Consider the following 20,874-nt stretch of genomic DNA (forward strand, 5'->3'; position numbering starts at 1 on the left):
TGCCTCCTGGGGGAGCACATTGGGCTGTGAAAAGAAAAGTACCACACATCAAGCCAGAACAGCCATCCAGCCACATTTGGGGAGGAGCTCTTCCCTCACCCTGTCCAGACACATCCTTTTGAGGCCACTAATGTTCCCCATAGTACTAGCTACCTTTACTCATTTCTTCAGACCACATTCTCCTGTCCAGCCATCCAGAGTGTGCTTTCTCCCTGCATGGGAACACTGAGGATAAAAAAAGTCCTTTGCATCCTCTCCATGACTGGCCTGGCCCTAATTTAGCATTGGGTGTACCAGGGTACCATGGCAGAGCTGCAGAAAGTCCATATAGTTCCATCTATTTACAGTGTTAGCCAGTGGTTACTGTTAGTCCATCTCCAACCTAATAACAGGAGTTCATTGTAGTTTTGCAGCATGCCCTTAACATCTAGCTCTTACAGCAGAGACAAACTGGAAAAAGATGACAGATAAGAGCTGGAAAAAGCAATGACAGTGCAGAGCAAATACATTTTAAGAGCCTGTGATAATATTGGCACTCTTATCTGGGCAGCCACTCTACTAAGGAAGAGTCACTCTTTATGTCAAATCCATGTGTTCAGATAAATGTGTGGGCTTAAAAAAATCAGTAAGCTACGGGTCCTAGGTGGTAAAGAAAGCAATTCTGTCAGCACAAGTAAATATGGTTCCTATTATTTATATCACAGTAGCACCCAAAGGTCCCAGGAATGGGGTCCTATTGTATTAGATGCTGTGCAAACACACAGAAAGACATGGTCGTGCAATGTGATGCAAAAATAAACAAGAAGAGCAAGCAGAGGAGAATGAGAGTGACACTAATGATGTCATGTGGTTGAACCAACTGTTCTCTCTTTTGAATATTGAAAAAGATGGCTTAGTTGTTAATGGACTTTATGACAGCACATTAACCGATTAAAATATTGTTACACAAATTTAGTGCTGCAAAAGATTGATAATTCTGGAACTGAGACCTTTTATTTATGGGATAAGTGCAAATTGGACAGCAAGAGAGCAAGCTTCCCTATTTCATCTCACCAATACAGGGCTTGATCGCTCATAGAGGATGAAAGGTGTTTGCCTACGGCAGGAAAATATTATAGGCAGCAAAATGTATAGAAATGCTCTTTGTGTGAGCGACTGCAGGCTAGTATGGATCAAACATTTGCCAGCTTACCTAAAGCAGCAGGACCTATAGCCAACCCCGCACCAAAGTGCCCCAAACTTTGATCTACAAGGATAAACTCCTGATGAAACAGGGGAGCTCAGGGTCTAGTCTATCCCAGGCCTCTGTGCTTTCTGCCCAATATTCTGATGGTGCTTTTTCCAATGTGGAAACCTGCCCAGTAGGATGTGGATTGACTCAATCAACTCTCATTTCACAATAGACATCAAATAGCTATCGCATATGCTAATGACTTTCATACACTGCTGATGTGGAACAGATTCAAACCAAATATCTAGAGGCAAAAGGCACATTTATTTTTCAATAGTAAAACAAATTCTTCAGTATTTGTTCCCAGTGAAAGAGGAAGTTAGTTCTTAGTGTTAGAAATTTTAGCGCTTTCAGTTCTGAAATAGAAGGATTAAGTATTACATGATGAAATTCCCTTCAAGAAGAGTCAGCTGTCAACTCCCCATGCCACATTGTCCTTTCAGGAGGATCACGTGAGATGTGTTACTTATGGAAATAACATTCCTGCTCCAGAAGAGCCAATGAGATGGCAGTGAAATGTCAACTCCTGGAGGGGAAGCATCTCAACATATATTCAGTACAGGAGATCATAGAATCATAGAATATCAGGGTTGGAAGGGACCCCAGAAGGTCATCTAGTCCAACCCCCTGCTCGAAGCAGGACCAATTCCCAGTTAAATCATCCCAGCCAGGGCTTTGTCAAGCCTGACCTTAAAAACCTCTAAGGAAGGAGATTCTACCACCTCCCTAGGTAACGCATTCCAGTGTTTCACCACCCTCTTAGTGAAAAAGTTTTTCCTAATATCCAATCTAAACCTCCCCCACTGCAACTTGAGACCATTACTCCTCGTTCTGTCATCTGCTACCATTGAGAACAGTCTAGAGCCATCCTCTTTGGAACCCCCTTTCAGGTAGTTGAAAGCAGCTATCAAATCCCCCCTCATTCTTCTCTTCTGCAGGCTAAACAATCCCAGCTCCCTCAGCCTCTCCTCATAAGTCATGTGTTCCAGACCCCTAATAATTTTTGTTGCCCTTCGCTGGACTCTCTCCAATTTATCCACATCCTTCTTGTAGCGTGTGGCCCAAAACTGGACACAGTACTCCAGATGAGGCCTCACCAATGTCGAATAGAGGGGAACGATCACGTCCCTCGATCTGCTCGCTATTCCCCTACTTATACATCCCAAAATGCCATTGGCCTTCTTGGCAACAAGGGCACAGTGCTGACTCATATCCAGCTTCTCGTCCACTGTCACCCCTAGGTCCTTTTCCGCAGAACTGCTGGCTAGCCATTCGGTCCCTAGTCTGTAGCTGTGCATTGGGTTCTTCCGTCCGAAGTGCAGGACCCTGCACTTATCCTTATTGAACCTCATCAGATTTCTTTTGGCCCAATCCTCCAATTTGTCTAGGTCCTTCTGTATCCTATCCCTCCCCTCCAGCGTATCTACCACTCCTCCCAGTTTAGTATCATCCGCAAATTTGCTGAGAGTGCAATCCACACTGGAGTGCAACATCCAGATAATGTTGGAGAGAATTCTGGGGCACAATTATTGAGCATTATATTGCACACTCATCTGCAAAGATAGCACAAGTGGTTGAGTGGAGTACATGGAGACAGTATAGCTCCCCAACCAGCTACCGTGAGAGTCATTGTGAGGTTCATGGTAAAACACCTGGCTGTAGGTACATGGTATTGTACTGGGTATGCCACAGACTCAGCAGGTGTTTCAAACAGGAGACTCTTTATGCTGTAGCACATGATGTGATACACTATTATATGTCTGACAGGAAAGAAGTCTTTATTAAGAATGGCAGAAAGGAAAGGGTGCAAGCACAGTAGGTGCACACACATTGTTTTTGGTTATGAAATAAATAAGGCCATGAAACTCCTAGTTAAAGTGCCACGGGGCAATCCAACCAGTTGGGAATAAGGCTATAGAGCATACTCTCCAGGATGCCCATTTAAGACCTGATTGAGGAAAGCCACCCTGTTCAAGGAAGCACTTAAGTATATGTTGAACTTTTACTAAATGGGACCTAGCATGTGCTGAAGTTTTCCTGAATTGTGGACTTAAACCCATCTTCCCTTGTAAAGTCTTTGTATCATATTCAATCCTGGTGTAACTCCATTGATGTCAGTGGAGTTGCACCCTCTTACACCAGGACTGACCTTGATCCTTTGGTTCTGTGATCTCACAAACATGATGTTTTACCTTCCACACCCTATATCTGATGCCCTTCACATCACTAATGCTCTTTCTGGGGCCATTCTGCATTGTGCCCTTGCTGGATATTGTATCAGTAGCCCAGCATGCTCTCCTCAAAGGTCTCTCCTATAGGGATGATACTGGATTATGAGCCCTTTGCCAACTCCTCTCCTTGGGTTTGCCACATCTAGTGTCTCCTGCATGCTACTTCTCCTACTGGCTCTATTTCCGACCTTTCGATTTCCCCCCCTCTTCTCCTGGGGCTGGAAACTGCCCCAACTAGGACCCCATAATATGGGATCCTGTCCATCCTGATCTGGTCATTGTCATTTTAAGCACAGCTGAGGCCCCTCCAGCATGGGCCTGTGGCATGGTTTATTCATGCTTATCTTCCGTGAGGTTAGGCCACAATGCCTTGGGAACATTTGCCTATAAAAGGGTATTTTGAGTAGTTTGAATAAAACGTCCTTGGATCAGTTTTCACAAGCCCTCTCGATGCAGCTCTTTGGCTGCATTCCAACTGCTTTCTCTTTCAGTCTCAGTGCTCCCCGGTCCCCTCCTTCCCTGGTTCCAATCCAGCTGTTATTAGCTCTGCATTCCCTGACACACTGGCTCTGGCACTTTCAGAGTATCCCCCTGTCTAATGTTTCCTTTTGTGCCCGGATTTGGTTGGTCTGCCGCCTTTTACTGGCTCCAGGGGTCCCACTGATTTATCATAGCGGTCTTCTTCTTAGGGTAGTTGATGGTGAGACACACACAGAGCATCTGTAAGACAGTCTGAGGCCTTTAGATGAGACAGGGCAGATCTTCCCTGCTTTTTATGTCAGATTTCTTCTGGGATCCAGTTCTTAAAAGGTCCCAAAGTATCCATTCATCCACCTGTTCTTCTAAAGCTGCGGTATTGCTCTGCGCCCCTGCCTTTCTCGTCAGTTGATCTGTGGCTGATCCTTCAAGCCATGTGGGAGAATTTTAGTCTTAACTTGGAGTTTCTATGATTTCAGAATTCAGGTTAGGAATTCAGTATAAATGTATATCTTAACCTGAATGAGCTGCAGGCTCACTACAGCAATTTAAGATATACATGTATACTGAAGTCCTAACCTGAACTATGAAATTACAGAATTTCAAAAGTAAGACGAAAATTTTAGGTAGAACAATGCAAAAGAGAAAAAAAACCTAGATATTGTAGGAAAACGGAAAAATAGATAAAAATGCAAAAATAGGGGAGAGGTATAGCAATAGCAAGAGAATAAAGGAGAAAGCAATACAGCAGACAAAAAGGAGCGAAAAGGGGTAAGAGAATCATGGATTCAGGATTATGTTAGACTAGAGGTGCAATTGCACAGTGTAGAAATAATACATAGGAAAAAAGGTAAAAACAAGTGTCACAGGGAGACAAATATGATGACAACCAGAAGGCATCTGTAGCATAAGAAATTTGTGTGCACATACCCCTTTAAAAAAATCAAAATACTGCAAATCGTGCCAATTCTCAACTTGGCAGCAACGAAGGAACTGAATTCAGATCCTTGTGTTCTAATAAACCGATTTGCAGAAGTGCCGAGTATCTGCAGTGCCTATTGATTTCAGCTAGAGTTGTGGATGCTTAGCACCTCTGAAAATCAGGCCCAAAAGTCTCCATCACTTGTGTTAAAGAGGAATCTCTTTCGAGAAAAAAAAAAAAACGGTGTAAAGTTGTTAGTAGGATAGGACCTTTTACCCACTGTTGACAGATCTGATTCCATCCCATAGAGGACAGTTGTAGACGTCTCTACCACGAGGCAAATGTGTTAAGCAGTGCAAAAGGAAGACCATGAAAAACAAAAAAAGATTTAATTTAAAAAAAATAACACTGGAGAAAGCCAACAAAGTTGCAGAGCCAAACAGATCAGTTGTACAGGAGTAACACTAGTTGTATTTTAAAATTGTCAAGGCCATTGTGAATTTCTTTATCAGAACTATTTAAAGAAATTTTAGTCTTATAGGAATAGGTGAAGGGGAATTCTCATCGTGCCAAGCATATTGGAAGTCCTTGTGTGGAGCACAACATACACCTTCTTTTCTGCTTCTTCTGTTATGGCAAAAACAGACAAAAATAAGATAAACCGTACAAATACTAAAGCTATTTGAAAAATAGGAAAACTTCTTCAAGATTTCTTTTGTGAACAATCCATCCCTTTTTGTCAAAATTCAAAGTTTCAACAAAACTTTTCACTGAAATTTTGAAATTCAGAAAATTTCAGCCATCTAGCTTATATCTAGTTGAAAAATGTGATGAATTTTTAGGGGAAATTTTTTACAACAAAACCAATCACTTTTCTGATCTAACTTTGAAATTTCAGTGAAAAATTGACTAAAAGAATTGAAATTCAGAAAATTTCAACCAGCTCTAATGTTCATTGTCAAACAACTTTTAGATCTGAGGCACACAGGACAGGGACCTAGGAAGTCATGAGTTCAAATCCTGGTTCTGAAAATGACTACCTCTAAGGGCTTTGGTAAGTTGCCTAACTTCTCTATCTCAGTATCTCCATCTATAAAATGGGAATAATGGCACTTGCATACCTATTGCGCAGCAGTGTTGTGAAAAATGATAAGTTAATATTTGCACAGCACCTTGCACTGTGTATTATAGTATGGTTATTAAAATATATGGCTCAAACAGAGACCCATTGTCCAATATTTTATAGTATGTAAATAGAAGGATGATTCAAGGTTTTTTAGTGATGAATAAATTCCAACATTCAGGATATTGATTTTTTCTACCTTAATTTTATTATCGCCCAAGAATTAAACTTAGTAACCACTTGGACATATTCTGTAGTACATGATTAAATCAACCCTGCACCTATTTCTTCTTAATTTGCAGATCTTAATTAGAAATAATTAATCAGCTTACACTAGTCACTTGCATGTAATATGATTATACCAGAGGATCTGTTACACCACTTTGGGTAAAAGTAATTGCTTCTGCTTCCAAAATCTCAGATGTCCAGACATGGATTCCCTCTAGGCTGTTCATTTTTATTTATTTTTATTATTTTTTTGGTGTGCAGATACAGGTGAGATAGGGAATCACTAAAAAGTCCACTTGAACTGTAATGTCTTTCCTGCATTGAATCCAAGCTGTGCAATACGTGTCACTTTGATTTGTTGAATACTGTTCTTTATTTTGGGGCTCTTCAGTTTATCAACCTAAGAATCCCTTCCAAAGCCTCTTTTAAAAACAAGTTGTAGAAATTTCCTGCTTACAGATTTGTAGCACAGAAATGTTGCAGTTAGGAACTGATTCTAGGAAGTCATTTTGAAGATTTTCATGTCAATATATTTTTTCTCTCCCTAGACTAGGTTGGGCTAATGGGTCTTACTTATGGTTTATATTTCTCTTTCTAGCTGAGTATTTCCTGACAACTTTTCTATATATTTTTTGGAGTGGGAGCTTATGGCCTAATACTCTATCATCTTCTCCCTTCCTAATTATGTATAATGATACCGTATTTTCTGAATCTCCTGTTTTGTTGTGGTTGTTTGATATTGTCTGGTTAGCATGTTTCCGGCTGAGCCTGCAAATCCCTTCTACTTGCCCTAGTTAGATGATCAGCTTCAAAAGGCAAAGGCACACACATGCAATTAATGTGCTTTCCTACCAGTTCTTGTAGCTTAATATGTTACTTGAAATAACCCATCTCATTTGTAAAACAGTTACATAGTTCACATCTGTAACCAGAAGAATCGTTTCCTATTCAAAATGCACAACAGACTGACTACATTTTAAATAATTTCTGTTGTACTTTTGAAAAAGTAGTCCAAGAATGGTAGATGACCCTAGACCATTGATATTTATGGTAATATTTCTTATCAGAAATATTGATAAAGAAAGGCCCTGGCATTCAGTTATCTTTTCAAATAGAGAAAGAACTCTAGTTACAGGACATCACAGTACAAACACGTAAACATATAGTAATATTTTTTAATAAAAAGGAAGCAGAAAGGCCTTTTCTTTTTGGAATAAAAGCAAAACTGCCAAACAGTTTCTAATTCTAAAAAATATATGTCTGACAAGAGTTTGATCTGCAGTAATGATGGGTTCTGCAGCTGTGTTACCTGAATGCAAAAGGGAGGGTTAAAGCAAGTACAACACTGGAAAGGGATGTATGACCACCCTCCCACCCCCATTGAAACTAGTGAAAGTTACCCCATGTGTGTTATCTGAAGGGATTGTTTTGGATCCAAGTGCCTTAAACTGAAAAAGATGTCTTACTTTGTAGCATAGAATTGTAAGTGGAAGAGAAATATCATTAGCAATTAAGCAAAGATATTTTGCCAAATTCATCTCTGGTGTAATTCCATTAACTTCTGTTATCATATTAATTTGGCTCATTCAGACTGAGGCCCAGATTTTAGGTGGCCCTGAGTAAATACTCAAGAAGGGGAAGAAGGCAGTCCCACCCCTGCCCTTGGGCCAGCCACAATGTGATTGGATAGTTCAGGCATGGCTTTAGGTTAGTGCTGATAATGGGAAGGTGAAAGAGCTGAGGGCTGGATCCCACCTGATATTGAGCACTCTTAATCCATGCTGAACTTTAAGCATGAAAGTAGTTTAACTGAAGTCAAGTTAAGAACATGCGTAAGTGCTTTGCTGGATCAGGGTGAGGGTACTCAACACCCTGCAGAATCGAGCGCTAGGAAGGGAAAGAGCGGGGGTAGGCAAGAAAGAACAGATTACAAGTGACGGGGGGAAGAACACATGTCGAGCAGAAAGGGAGTGCTACTTTGGCTCCTTGCAGAGATCACAAGGAAGGATTTTTTTAAGGGAGGAAGAAACAAGAATAAAAAAAAATATTGCATTGTGATGTCCAATACCACCTTTTACTAATTCTCCTTCCTTGATTTTTATGTGACTTGTATTATATCTGAAATAGGGATAAGAAGGAATAGAGAATAAATTCTGCACTGTGTTTTGTTTTGTTTTTGTTTTTAGTCCACCAGGCAGATGCAAGAGAGAGAGGATCTCCAATCCCCTAAAATTATTTTTATATCGGTTGAGCCATCTCACGATGAAGCCATTCTCCCTCCAAAAGCTCCACCTTTCATTGAGAATCAGTGACAAAACAGGCACTAACCAAGCCTGTTGTTTATTGCAAGGCCATGGTGGCACCAGGGTTATCTGTGCAATTTGAGTAGCTTGTTTGTTTTTAATATGGCTAATTTTCCAGTCTCCTCTCTGAATGGCATTCTCTTTGTACTTTGTTCTCCAGTCTTACCATTATTATTTTTCAAAACAACATGGATAAGCAGCATTTTTATGTGATTATGGGTGTGACATTCTTTGCATTTACCTTTCTTTGACCACTTTATAAAAGCCCTGAACATAGTGCCCTGCAGAGTAAAAAAAATAAATACATTTCTGCACATAGGAGGGGAAAATATGAAAGATCTGTGAAAAAACGTAGAAAATGTCAGTGTGCTGTTTCCTGGCTTAGCAGCCTTCTCCAGCCTAAATGTGCTAAATGTGACGTAGCTTTTGGGCATAGAAAACGGGAGGGTGAAAGGCCTGCGCTGGGAATGGCGAACTGCAGCCACTGGGAGCTGTGGGTGGCCATGCAGTGTAAACAAACTGTCTGGCAGCCCACCAGCAGATTACCCTGACAGGCTGCAGGTTGCCACCACTGATCTAGAGGTTGTTTCATCAGATATGTGGCTAACTAAACCATAAAAAGGGAATGTAAAAGAGTTCAGCTGCAAGTCAGCTTTTCCCACCCCCATTCGCTCTCAGACAAATCTGATATCTGGCTCTGAACTGCCTTTAAGAAATACACATTTTTGGACTTACTTTTGTGCAAGACTGCAGGCCTTATATATCAAAGCTAATGTCCCGTAACCTGACTCCTAATGCAGCTGATCATTGAATGACTGGTCTGTGTACCACACAAGTCATTTAGGACACAAAGTTTAATTTACTTTGACCTCAGTTTCAAGAGAAAACATCTTTTTATCAATCCACTAAATCGTGTATGACTATAATGGAGCCTCTAATGCAGCTGAGTAGACCTTCAACAAGGAGCATTCACCGGAAAGAAAAAGTGTTCTCTCTATTCCTAACATTGTGGTCAGCATCACCTTGTGTGCCTGGAAATTCTTCAAGCATGGACGTAAGAGGTTTCCGATGTACTAACGCTTCCCTCTGTGGGTGAAGGAGTGGGAAGGGTTTGCCCACTGTAGAATGGAGTTCCTGCATTACCAGAGGATTCTGCTGACATTTGTGGAGGCCCAATGCCTATAGGTGGGTTCCCAGCCTATGCTCTGCCAAGGATTTGTCTGTTATCTGCTGCCTCCAGAATTCCCTTCAGAGCGTGGAGGAGGAACCCAAGTCAGTTAATGCAAAGAACGTCAGGTTTTTACAAAAATCCTGCCAGATTGGGGGTGATTGTGCTGCAGAAAGTCAACATGCCCCCACCTTGCCCATTTCTGCACTGCTGGGGAGTTTGAGGAAGAAGTGTACAATACAGTAGAAGCAGTACTCCTCCTTTCCATGCCCTTCCCCCAGTCCACCAGGTTTTTACCCATTCTGGCTGTGAAAGGGGAAATGAAAACAATAGTCATCTGAGAATAACTAAGGCTAGTTCCCGTCTCTTTTTTTAAATGTCTGCTTTGCATATTAATTTATAAGTAAATAAACATTAATCATGTCTCCATTCTGTAAAAACTTTGTTTTTACTGACGATATTAGAGCTCATGTTTCCAGCGTGACATGCTTATTTGGTCAGTCTAGGGTGCATACAAGGGTTCTAAAAATATCATTCTCAGGACATTTTTCTCAAGTGCTGTTCATTGTTTATTTCATAGAAAAGGGACTTGACACTAAAAAAAAAAAAAAAAAAAAAAGCATTATCTCAGCAAAAACTGCTTAGCTATTTACATTCAGCTTTGCTGTAAGGCCATAATATATGCCCCTCTTTGATTTGAAATGCAGGAGATTATTTTATGTCAACAAGGCTGTTTATGGTCATGTTTTAAATTATTTTTTATGTACCTACAGTGTCCCAAATCTGTCAAGTCTCCATCTGGAGGAGGGTACCCGTTGCTTCTAGAGCTGTCACACAACAAATACCCCACATTGAATATTGTATATTAATTACATAAAAATGCTGTTCCATCAAATTGAGCTTAGAGATTCTTGGCCAAATTCTGTTCTCAGTTACTTGAATATCACTCCTATTGAAATCAATGGGCTAGTTCAACCTGTGAAGAGAATGTAGTTTATAGGGGTAGAGATTGAATTCACGCTTGGGGTGTAAAACTTTAACAGCCCATTAATAACAAATTATTAACTCAGTTTAATTCATTTAAGAAAATTGCTCCTTTAGGTATTATTTGTATAGCGATAGCACCTAGGAGGCCAATCAGAGACCAGGACCCCATTGTTCTAGGCATGGTACAAACACAGATCAAAAAGATGGTCCATCTCTCAAAGAGCTTACAGTAGTATCCTAGTTTTGTCTTTTGTTTTGCTACAGAACACTTTTAAATAAAATGGACACAATTGGGATAAAACTCATTTTAAATTTATTTTTACACTTGAGATTATGAAACAAAGTATTTTTTAAATTTACCATTCACCATTTATGTTGCTTGTTTTATTTTTGCTTTTCGCCCATTATAAGGAATAAAAATTACCTTGCGACTTTCACTTACAATCACTTTCTGCTTTCAGATACTTATGCAATAGCACAGTGGTTCTCAAACTGGTGTCCCCTTTCACATATTCCAGAGTGGTAGCTTTATTAGTTTGTATCAGCAAAAATGAAGAATCCTTGTGGCACCTTAGAGACTAACAAATTTTTTTGGGCATAAGCTTTCGTGGGCTAAAACCCACTTCATCCGATGCATGGAGTGAAAAATACAGTAAGCAGTATATATATATATGAAAAGATAGGAGTTGCCTTACCAAGTGGGGGGGACGGGGGCAGTGCTAACGAGGCAAATTCAGTTAACGTGGAAGTGGCCTATTCTCAACAGTTGATTATTTTTGCAGTGCTAACCGGGCCAGTGTAATCTAGGTGGACGTCGCCCACTTCCAACAGTTGACAAGAAGGTGTGAGTATCAGCAGAGGGAAAATTACTTGTTGTAGTGACCCATCCACTCCCAGTCTTTATTCAGGCCTAATTTGATGGTGTCCAGTTTGCAAATTAATTCCAGTTCTGCAGTTTCTCATTGAAGTCTGTTTTTGAATTTTTGTTGAAGAATTGCCACTTTTAAGTCTGTTATTGAGTGTCCAGGGAGATTGGAGTGCTCTCCTACTGGTTTTTGAATGTTACAATTCTTGATGTCAGATTTGTGTCCATTTATTCATTTGTGTAGAGACTGTCCAGTTTGGCCAATGTACATGGCAGAGGGACATTGCTGGCACATGATGGCATATATCACATTGGTAGATGTGCAGGTGAACGAGCCTCTGATGATGTGACTCATGTGGTTAGGTCCTATGACGGTGTCCCTTGAATAGATATGCAGACAGAGTTGGCAACGGGGTTTGTTGCAAGGATAGGTTCCTGGGTTAGTGTTTTTGTTGTGTGGTGGTAGTTGCTGGTGAGTATTTGCTTCAGGTTGGGGGGGCTGTCTGCAAGCGAGGACAGCACTACAAAAGTAATCAACTGTTGAGACTAGGCTACTTCCACCTTAATTGAATTGGTCTCGTTAGCACTGACCTCCCTCTTGGTTAGGCAACTCCCATCTTCACATGTATACTCCTTACTGTATTTTTCACTCCATGCATCTGATGAAGTGGGTTTTAGCCCACAAAAGTTTATGCCCAAATAAATCCCTTTCGCATAGCAAGCCTCTGAGTGTGACCCCCCTTATAAATTAAAAACACTTTTTTATATTTAACATCAGAAATGCTGGAGGCAAAGTAGGGTTTGGTTGGAAGCTGATAGCTCACGACCCCCCATGTAATAAACTCGCGACCCCAAGTTTGAGAATTCTTGCAATAACAGAATATTTTTCTGTTTCACAGAACAATAAGGGAAATTTAAATTTAAAAACAAACCATATTTTAGCGACATTTTTAAAATATCAAGAAAACATGTCTATTAATATTGGCCAACCTTTTCAAACTTGTGCCTACAGACACCTAAATAAGTGGCCCGATTTTCAGAAGTGCCAAACTCCTGCAGTCTCATGCTTAGATTTAGGCATCTAAATTGTAAAATGTTAATAAAACACATTTTAAATAAAACCTGAATGTGGACACTAAAGCAAATATATTCACAAATATATACACTCCCGCTCTGATGTTTGCATACAGTATCTTATTTAGCTTTACTGGGACATCTAAATGTCATTATAAAACTCAGGCTTCATTTCATATTTGTTTAAAAGGATGAATTAATTTTAATAACAGAATTTTACTGTGTATTGGTCAAAGCATTTAAATAGTTAATCGTTTATTTACATTTTGTAAGGAAATAGTGATGACATTCAAAGAATCAGTTTTCTGTAGCGCTTCTGTGCACAGATAACATTTATTTTGATTCTACTGTTTAGTGTTAACAATTACAAACAATTTAATGCCATTTATTTTATCCATTAGCAGGGTGCTTTGATCAGACTTTTTCATTTATTCTACTGTTGTCCATAACAAGAAAGAAAAATACAAAGCCTCTTTGACAACCACCAGACGTGTTCCAAAGTGGTGTGTTTTGTAGATGAAATTAAGTAATTAAAACAATTCCTTTTTCAGTACTCAAGTTATTCGACTTTGCATAGGAAATTCATTGTGCAATAAATCTAGTGAAGTGATGACAAAGCATTTCATTGCTTTCTCACAATCAACAACACACCACACCACAGAAACACTAACCGAGGAACCAATCCCTGTAACAAACCTCGTTGCCTACTCTGTCCCCATATCTATTCTAGTGACACCATCAGAGGACCCAATCACATTAGCCAGACCATCATGGACTCATTCACCTGCACATCTACTAATGTGATATATGCCATCATGTGCCAGCAATGCCCCTCTGCCATGTACATTGGCCAAACCAGACAGTCTCTACGTAAAAGAATAAATGGACACAAATCGGACATCAGGAATGATAACATACAAAAGCCAGTAGGGGAACACTTCAGTCTTCCTGGACAGTCTATAACAGATTTAAAAGTAGCCATACGTGAACAAAAAAACTTCAGAAACAGACTTCAAAGAGAAACTGCAGAACTAAAATTCATTTGCAAATTTAACGCCATTAATTTGGGCATGAATAGGGACCAGGAGTGGCTGGCTCACTACAAAAGCAGCTTTGCCTCTCCTGGAATTGACACCTCCTCAACAGTTATTGGGAGTGGACAACATCCACCCTGATCCAATTGGCCCTGTCAACACTGGCTCTCCACTTGTGAGGTAACTCCCCTCTCTTCATGTATCAATATAATAATGTCTGCATCTGTAATTTTCACTCCATGCATCTGAAGAAGTAGGTTTTTTACCCACAAAAGCTTATGCCCAAATAAATCTGTTGGAGTCCGTTGGCACCTTAAAGACTTTGTCATTTCATTTAGGGAGAAGGCCTGCCCATGCATCATCCACAATGTAGAAGCCTTTGGTTCTCTATACAGTTCCCAGGCTCCATAGCCACAGAGCAAAGATGGAATCCTAAAATGGAAACTTGCCCATCTAGCTCTGGCCCCTGCAGCGTCTAGACATGACATTGTTACATGAGACTAGATAATAAGGTGCCTCCTCTGATGTTCCTTCATGGGCATATATTTGCCCAGCTGAGTGATATTTAAGGAGATTGTACAGGCCACCAATTCTAAAAGCTCATTGAAAGAAACTGGGTGACACTCTGTCAAGAGGAAAGCTAATCTTATGGTAAAAGAAACGGACTGGAATCAGGTGTTTGGGGCTCAATTCCTTGCTATGCCACAGTCTTCCTCTGTCACCTTGTACAAGTCATTTAAGGCCTGATCCAAAGCCCCTTGAAATCAGTGGAATTTTTCTATTGACATCAGTGAGCTTTGGATCGAGCCCTTAAACGTTCTGTGCCTCAGTTCCCTATCTGCAAACTGAAGGTAATAGTTCCCTTCTCTCACCCTTTGTCTGGCATGTCTGTTTAGATTGTAAGCTGTTCAGGGCAGGGACTGTCTCTTACTGTGTGTTTGCATAGTGTTTAGCACAATGGGGCCCAGATGTTGATTGGGGTCTCTATGCACTACCATCATACGATAAATACACAATAATAATAATAAATAACCAAAGAAGGCCATGCTCTGACATTGCTCCCAGGATGCTGGCCAAACAGCCAGATAGGATTTTTCCCCCCAACAAAGTAGATAGAAAGAATGTACAACAAGGAACGCTGTAACACAGAACTAACGCAAGTTGGATTAATTAGACTCCCCATCAGTTCAAGTGAGTCTGCTGGATGAGACTCTGCTGAAGATATATCAGAGGAAAATTCTTACTACTTTGCCCTTATCACAGCTCCAGCACAGGAATGTTAAAATTTTCTATACTGCTACTGATCTGCCTCAGACTCACTTTTCCACAACCATTACTTTAACCTCCATCTTTGTTCATTCTTAATTCCAAGACTGTTTCCCTTGGTGCCCTGTGACGATGAAGTGTACAGGAGACAACTAGGTGGCAGTCAATTGTTATAATATTCTCCTAAACCATTAGCAGAGTTGTGCAGTGGATAAACAGAGCCTTCTGTAGATACAACTGAATGGAAACTGGCTCCTTCAAAACAAAAAGAAAAGGAGTACTTGTGGCACCTTAGAGACTAACCAATTTATTTGAGCATAAGCTTTCGTGAGCTACAGCTCACTTATGCTCAGATAAATTGGTTAGTCTCTAAGGTGCCACAAGTACTCCTTTTCTTTTTGCGAATACAGACTAACACGGCTGTTACTCTGAATCCTTCATAACAGGTCCTGCATGTGGACAGGACAGGCTATATCATCATTAACAGGCTATAACATCAGTCTCAGCCCAAAAATAAGATCCAGAGTATGATTTTTGGGGCGGAGGGGGGGGAGGAGAGAAGTCTCATACAAATCCATTTAGCCAAATTTCTGTGATCCAGATGTGAAAACAAAATTATTTTTCTGCTGCTAAAAAAAACAACAAAAAAGCCAGACTATGTTGTAGCTTAAATTGCTACTGTAAAAATATGCCTGAGGCTATACATTTGCATATTCACAATAATGTTTAAAAGTTACCTGAATACAGTGTGTGTTGTGTGTCCTTGCCTTCCATAAGAACGCACATTTCACAATGTAATCAATGACAATTTCTTTGAATGAGCAAGGAAAGCAGGATCAGGTCTGCTGATGGTATTAGAAATTCCCCTGTTACATTAACATCTTTGATTTTGTATTTTTTTCAATAATTAATTTGTAGTTATTTTCAACATTCCAGTTGGATGTTTATAGAGAGTTGGTTGCCTATTCTCAAAAAGCTATATAGCCATGGCATTTTGGGCTTTTTTTTTCAGTTCACAAACTATCTGCAAACAAAATTATGTTTTCCACAATTTTTTTTCTTTTTTAAAGTTATTCAACTAAATTTTTATGTGAAGATATTTCACTTTGGATTTCCTATTAAATGTTTCCTGCAAATATTGCTTTGTGTAATCAGTATTCATAATTTAAAATTGAGCTGTTTGGAAAGGACACATAGGTCACACAATATGTTTATTCTGATTGATTTAGTGTAACTTTTCAGAATAAGGCTTATGGTGTAAATACTTGCAGTTATGAAACTGAAATTTACTTTAAATTAATATTCTGTCACATTCATTTCAAATTTGCTGTTTCTGTGAACATTCCTACTAGCAAACTTATTTGTAAAAATTTCACAGAAAGTGAATACAAAGGGGGAATGAACACAGCTGAAGTGATTTATTTTAAAAAATTCTAACATTTGCAATTTCCCCCCAGCATTTGCTATACATTATCCCAATTAATAGTCATTTTTAGGTATAATTATTAGGATAGTTCCCTAATATTTTCCTAACTAATATTACTTGATATGAAAGTTAAACATTTGGTAGGAGTTTTTGCAACATAGAAAATCTGTCACAAAATTCCAGGATATTATTTTTGTGCTTCTGAGTTCTTTCAGTCCTATACATGCCTTTCTGAAATTCCATGATAGAATGAGACACTTTAGCTGATTCACATGCAAAATAGCCCTAAAATATGAATAAAATCAAAAAATGTAATATCCTTTTAGTCTTAATGTTGATGTACAGCAAATGTGATTATGGTAATTAGGTTATTATGGAAGTCTTGCTATGATATGTGATTTGCGTGCAGTGGCTCAGGATAGCCACAACTTTCTGGCACCTAGTGCTGCATTAGCAACTTGCGAGAAGCCCAAAAGCTGCACTTAATTTGCATAAAATGGAAACAACTGCAGTCTGCTGAAGTGGGGTTACACAATGCTACGTCCTAATCCAAACTCAAGTGCGTGATTATGTGGTGCGGTTTGCACTCTCCAGGGGCCACACCTCCATATCAACAATAGAGGTAACTAAGAGCTACCTAGACATGTTCCATCAGCCACACTGTGGTCATCACTATATGACTGTAGCCTGTTTGCAAATCAAATATTAAAATTAGATATGTATGAGGAAAGACAGTGCTCCAAATTAGATCAAATTGATCTTGGTCATCTTGCATATAAAATACAGTATGTCAATTTAAGGTGTTGCTTTGTTGTTTTTTCCAGATTGGTACCAGAGGATGTGGGAATGGACATCCCCTTTGAGGAGGGTGTACTAAGTCCTGATACTACAGAGATCAGGCCTGGTAAGAGAAACATTTATTCATTCATTCATTCAGTTATGTCTGATTTCCATGACATTTAATTATTCAGTGAGAAGGACATTTCTGTGCTGATAAGGCATCATTTCAGTGTTAGAAAAAAAGTGTTGTTTGCTTTATTTAGTTAATTCTGTACTTCACGTGACAAATGATAATAATTAGCAATGTGCCACATATTTTCCCTTGTGCCCTGGTGTCAGCTGTCTGTTAATTATCACAAGAACTAAATGCATTAAGTACTCTGCCTTAAGTATGCTAAATTGGACTTCAGTCTAAATGGGGTAAGTAAGTTCAGATATTAAAAGACACTAATCCAAAGAAGAGAGCTTAAAATATTGCATAAAATGCAGTAGCAGGAAAGAAATCATGCCAAACTTGTATTTTAATTAACTGAGAATATCTTTAATTACACCCAACTATGAGGAACAAGGTTATGTTGCATATTTATAACTACTACTGTAGAGAATTTCACATTATATAATCAGACAAAATACAGAGCAGCATATTTGCAAAATACCACCACAAGAATGATACCAAACAAATACGACAATAGATATCTAAAGGTATATTCATTCAAAGGTACCTTGGTTCAACATTGAAATGAACTGTGTGATCCACATATACTGTCAGAAGCACATCTGAACTTTGCTTTTGGCCCATAATTTTGTTATAAAAACAAAATGCACCTGTGTCTAAATATTACAGAAGTTTGGAAAAGGTGGTAACCAGATCTGAACTTTCCCGCTCAGGCATGTCTTCAAAGGAGCTAGATCCCATTTTGAACAATTTAAGAGAAAGTGATTATGATTAATAATGGTGTTACTATCAGAGTTTGGAACATGACAATACAAATCCTTCATCTGTTTTTTAAATATAATGATAATTTTAACTAAATTTATAGGGCCAAATTCTGTCCTGGGATGCTTCCATATGTATCTCACTGAGGTCATTGGGAATTCATGTAATTTAGAGCTTCTAGCTACATTTGACATTTCTGAAGACATAAATCTATTTTCGTTTCTTGTTAACTTTTTTTACAATTGATTTTATATATTATACAATTTTAAATGACTGGTTGATAGAAAATATCATTGTTGAGTGTGTTTGATGTTATTCAAAAGCATTCAGTAGAGCAGTTTTATCTAATACAGATACTCTTCTCTTTCTTCATATTATTTAGAGCCACCTAATTCTCTGGATCTTAATGGCTCCCACCCCAGAAGAATAAAGCTCACTGCTCCAAACATCAACCTTTCTTTGGACCGAAGTGAAGGGTCTGTCCTTTCTGATGATAATCTGGATACGCCAGATGAAATTGACATCAATGTAGATGACCTTGACACTCCTGATGAAGCAGATTCTTTTGAATACACTGGAAATGGTAATGAGCTAAACTGGGAAGACATTATGCAGAAATAAAGCAGGCTTTTCCTCATTGTTTTAGATGGGCCTAGGTCTGTCTTTTGTGTGTCAGCCTTTAGGCAGTGTAAGTAAATCTAATACTTCACCCATTTTCCGTTCATAAGGAACATCTGTCTCTTCCGCATGGAAAGTAATCAGTGGTGTCTACTTCTTTAGCGCCACGCTGAGAACTAACTTAATTGATTAGCTAGTTATCTTGGAGGTAAGAACAGCTAGTCATAGAAATGCAGAAGTTCAGACTCCTCTCACTCCCCAGCACTACTATGGGACTTGTCCTGAAAAAAATCCCTCTTTGATTAGGAGCATATCTCAGAGTTTACCAGTTCTTTGACAGTCAGTACTGGCTTGGTTACAGTTATAGGTATTACTACTTTGGTTTTCAGTATGTTTATGTTACATAACTAGGAAGTACATTGGCAGTTTTGAAAATTTGATCCTGTCTCTCTTAACATTATTCATTTCCAGATTTCTCTTTCCCAGTGAATATTTTTGTTTCAGATTATTTTTGCTGATATCATAGCAAGATGAATCTTATTTTATTATTTTCTGTCTGTTAGTCTAATCTCCATAGGTTCCTTTGTGTTCTCTTTCTCCTCGTCAGTGTTTGGGATAACACCCATTTATGTGTTTCATAAAAGTTTTCTTTACCTCGTCTTCTAGAATCTAGATCATTAATGAAGATATTAAATAAAACTCAATCTAACACACTTCCTGGCAATACCTAGTAGACAACTTATGAAACCAAAAGTTAATGTTTTATCATAACCCTTTGTGGACCTTCAGCAAGTTTTTATACTTTGGGACTGTTCGCATTCAAGTCAGTTTGAATTAATATTGAGAGAAATTTCATGATATACTGTAGTAAATGCTTTACTAAAATCCCAATTATTCTATCTACTCCTTTTCATTCATTTACTAATTATTAATTTAGTAATTCTCGTTAAAAAAATAAAATATTTGAATTTATCTGGCAAGATCAGTTCTTAATAAACCAGTGCTTCTTATTGCACCTGGTTCCATTATCTTTTACATGTTTAGTGACTTTTTTTCTCTCCATATTTGTTCGTTGTGTTCCTGGAGAGAGAAGTGAGACTTACAAAAGAATAATTGTCAAGATCACTCTTACTTATTTCTTGGGGCAATACTCTCTCTAGATACTTAGCTGGTCCTCATGACTATATGAGGAGCTGAGATACCAATCATTAATGGATTTTATCCTCTCAATTCCTCTGTGGGTTGGGGATTTATCTCCATTTTACAGAGAAGGAACTGAGGTGGAAGGTAAATGATGAAACTTGCCCAAGGTCACACACGGAGTCTGCAATTGAGCTGGAAATTGAATAAGTCTCCCAAGTCCCCCATACAGTGCCCTTCTAGACTAGACCATCCTTACTACTTTGGTACAAGCCCGCTTTTCCATACCTTTTTAAAAATAAGGGTCATATTGTAAAAAAATATTAAAAGGTCATTGTTCTTAGAGATAAAGGGATAATTTCAGTAAGGGATAATCTGTTATGTGCCAGCAATGAAATGTACAGGACCAGTGCAGTTCCCAAAGAGTGTATCACTGGCAGGGAGGGGCCAGGAGAGAAGGGGAAGTGTTGATTTAGTGCTTGACTAAGCACCTGTGCTGGCAGAGCTCCTGTTGAGCTCCAAGTAGAAATTAAAGCTGTCTTTCCTCTGAGAGATGGTGTTAGTGCAAACACCACCAACCCGCCACTGCAGTTATCCCCATGTGGTGCAGTGGGCCAAACTACTACCCCCTCCTTTACCAGTGGAAATTAATCTGGCCCTAATTATGTTATAAAGTACTGTACATTTTATTAAGGTGAACGTTTATTCAGCATTTAAATTATTGTCAATTAGGCCCTAATCCAACAATGCATTAAGGACCTTGGAGTTAATGGGAGTCCTACAAGCTTAAGCACATGCTTATGTGTTTACTTGACCAAAGCCGTAATTCTGTATATGAAATGCTTCTCCAGCTGGATGTAGTGTCTGCAATAGAATATAGAGTTCCAGTGAATTCAGCATTCTTCCTTGGTTAAGTTAAAGCAAGTTAGATTTTTGTGTTGCTAGCAAACGAACGGACATCATTGTTTGGAGTCAGTATTTGGACTGCAAGTTTTTATAATAAAATATCAGTTAATATTAATCACTCTTCCCAACTTAGAGAAAGTGCTGCAAAACAATATGCA

General features: G+C 39.0%; 1 protein-coding gene across 1 annotated transcript in view; it reads left to right on the plus strand.

The window, feature by feature from the left end:
* PRUNE2 (prune homolog 2 with BCH domain) overlaps nucleotides 1–20,874 on the plus strand; it is a gene marked incomplete at its 5' end in the record, with an annotated part of 185,171 nt that overhangs the window by 133,671 nt on the left and 30,626 nt on the right. The window contains 2 exons of the mRNA XM_084629293.1: nucleotides 17,160–17,239; nucleotides 18,435–18,635. Of these exons, the coding sequence (XP_084485419.1) occupies nucleotides 17,160–17,239; nucleotides 18,435–18,635 (281 nt within the window). The remainder of the gene's footprint in view (nucleotides 1–17,159; nucleotides 17,240–18,434; nucleotides 18,636–20,874) is intronic.

Source organism: Lepidochelys olivacea, assembly GCF_965140295.1.
Source record: "Lepidochelys olivacea isolate rLepOli2 genome assembly, chromosome: 5".
Lineage (NCBI taxonomy): Eukaryota > Metazoa > Chordata > Testudines > Cheloniidae > Lepidochelys > Lepidochelys olivacea.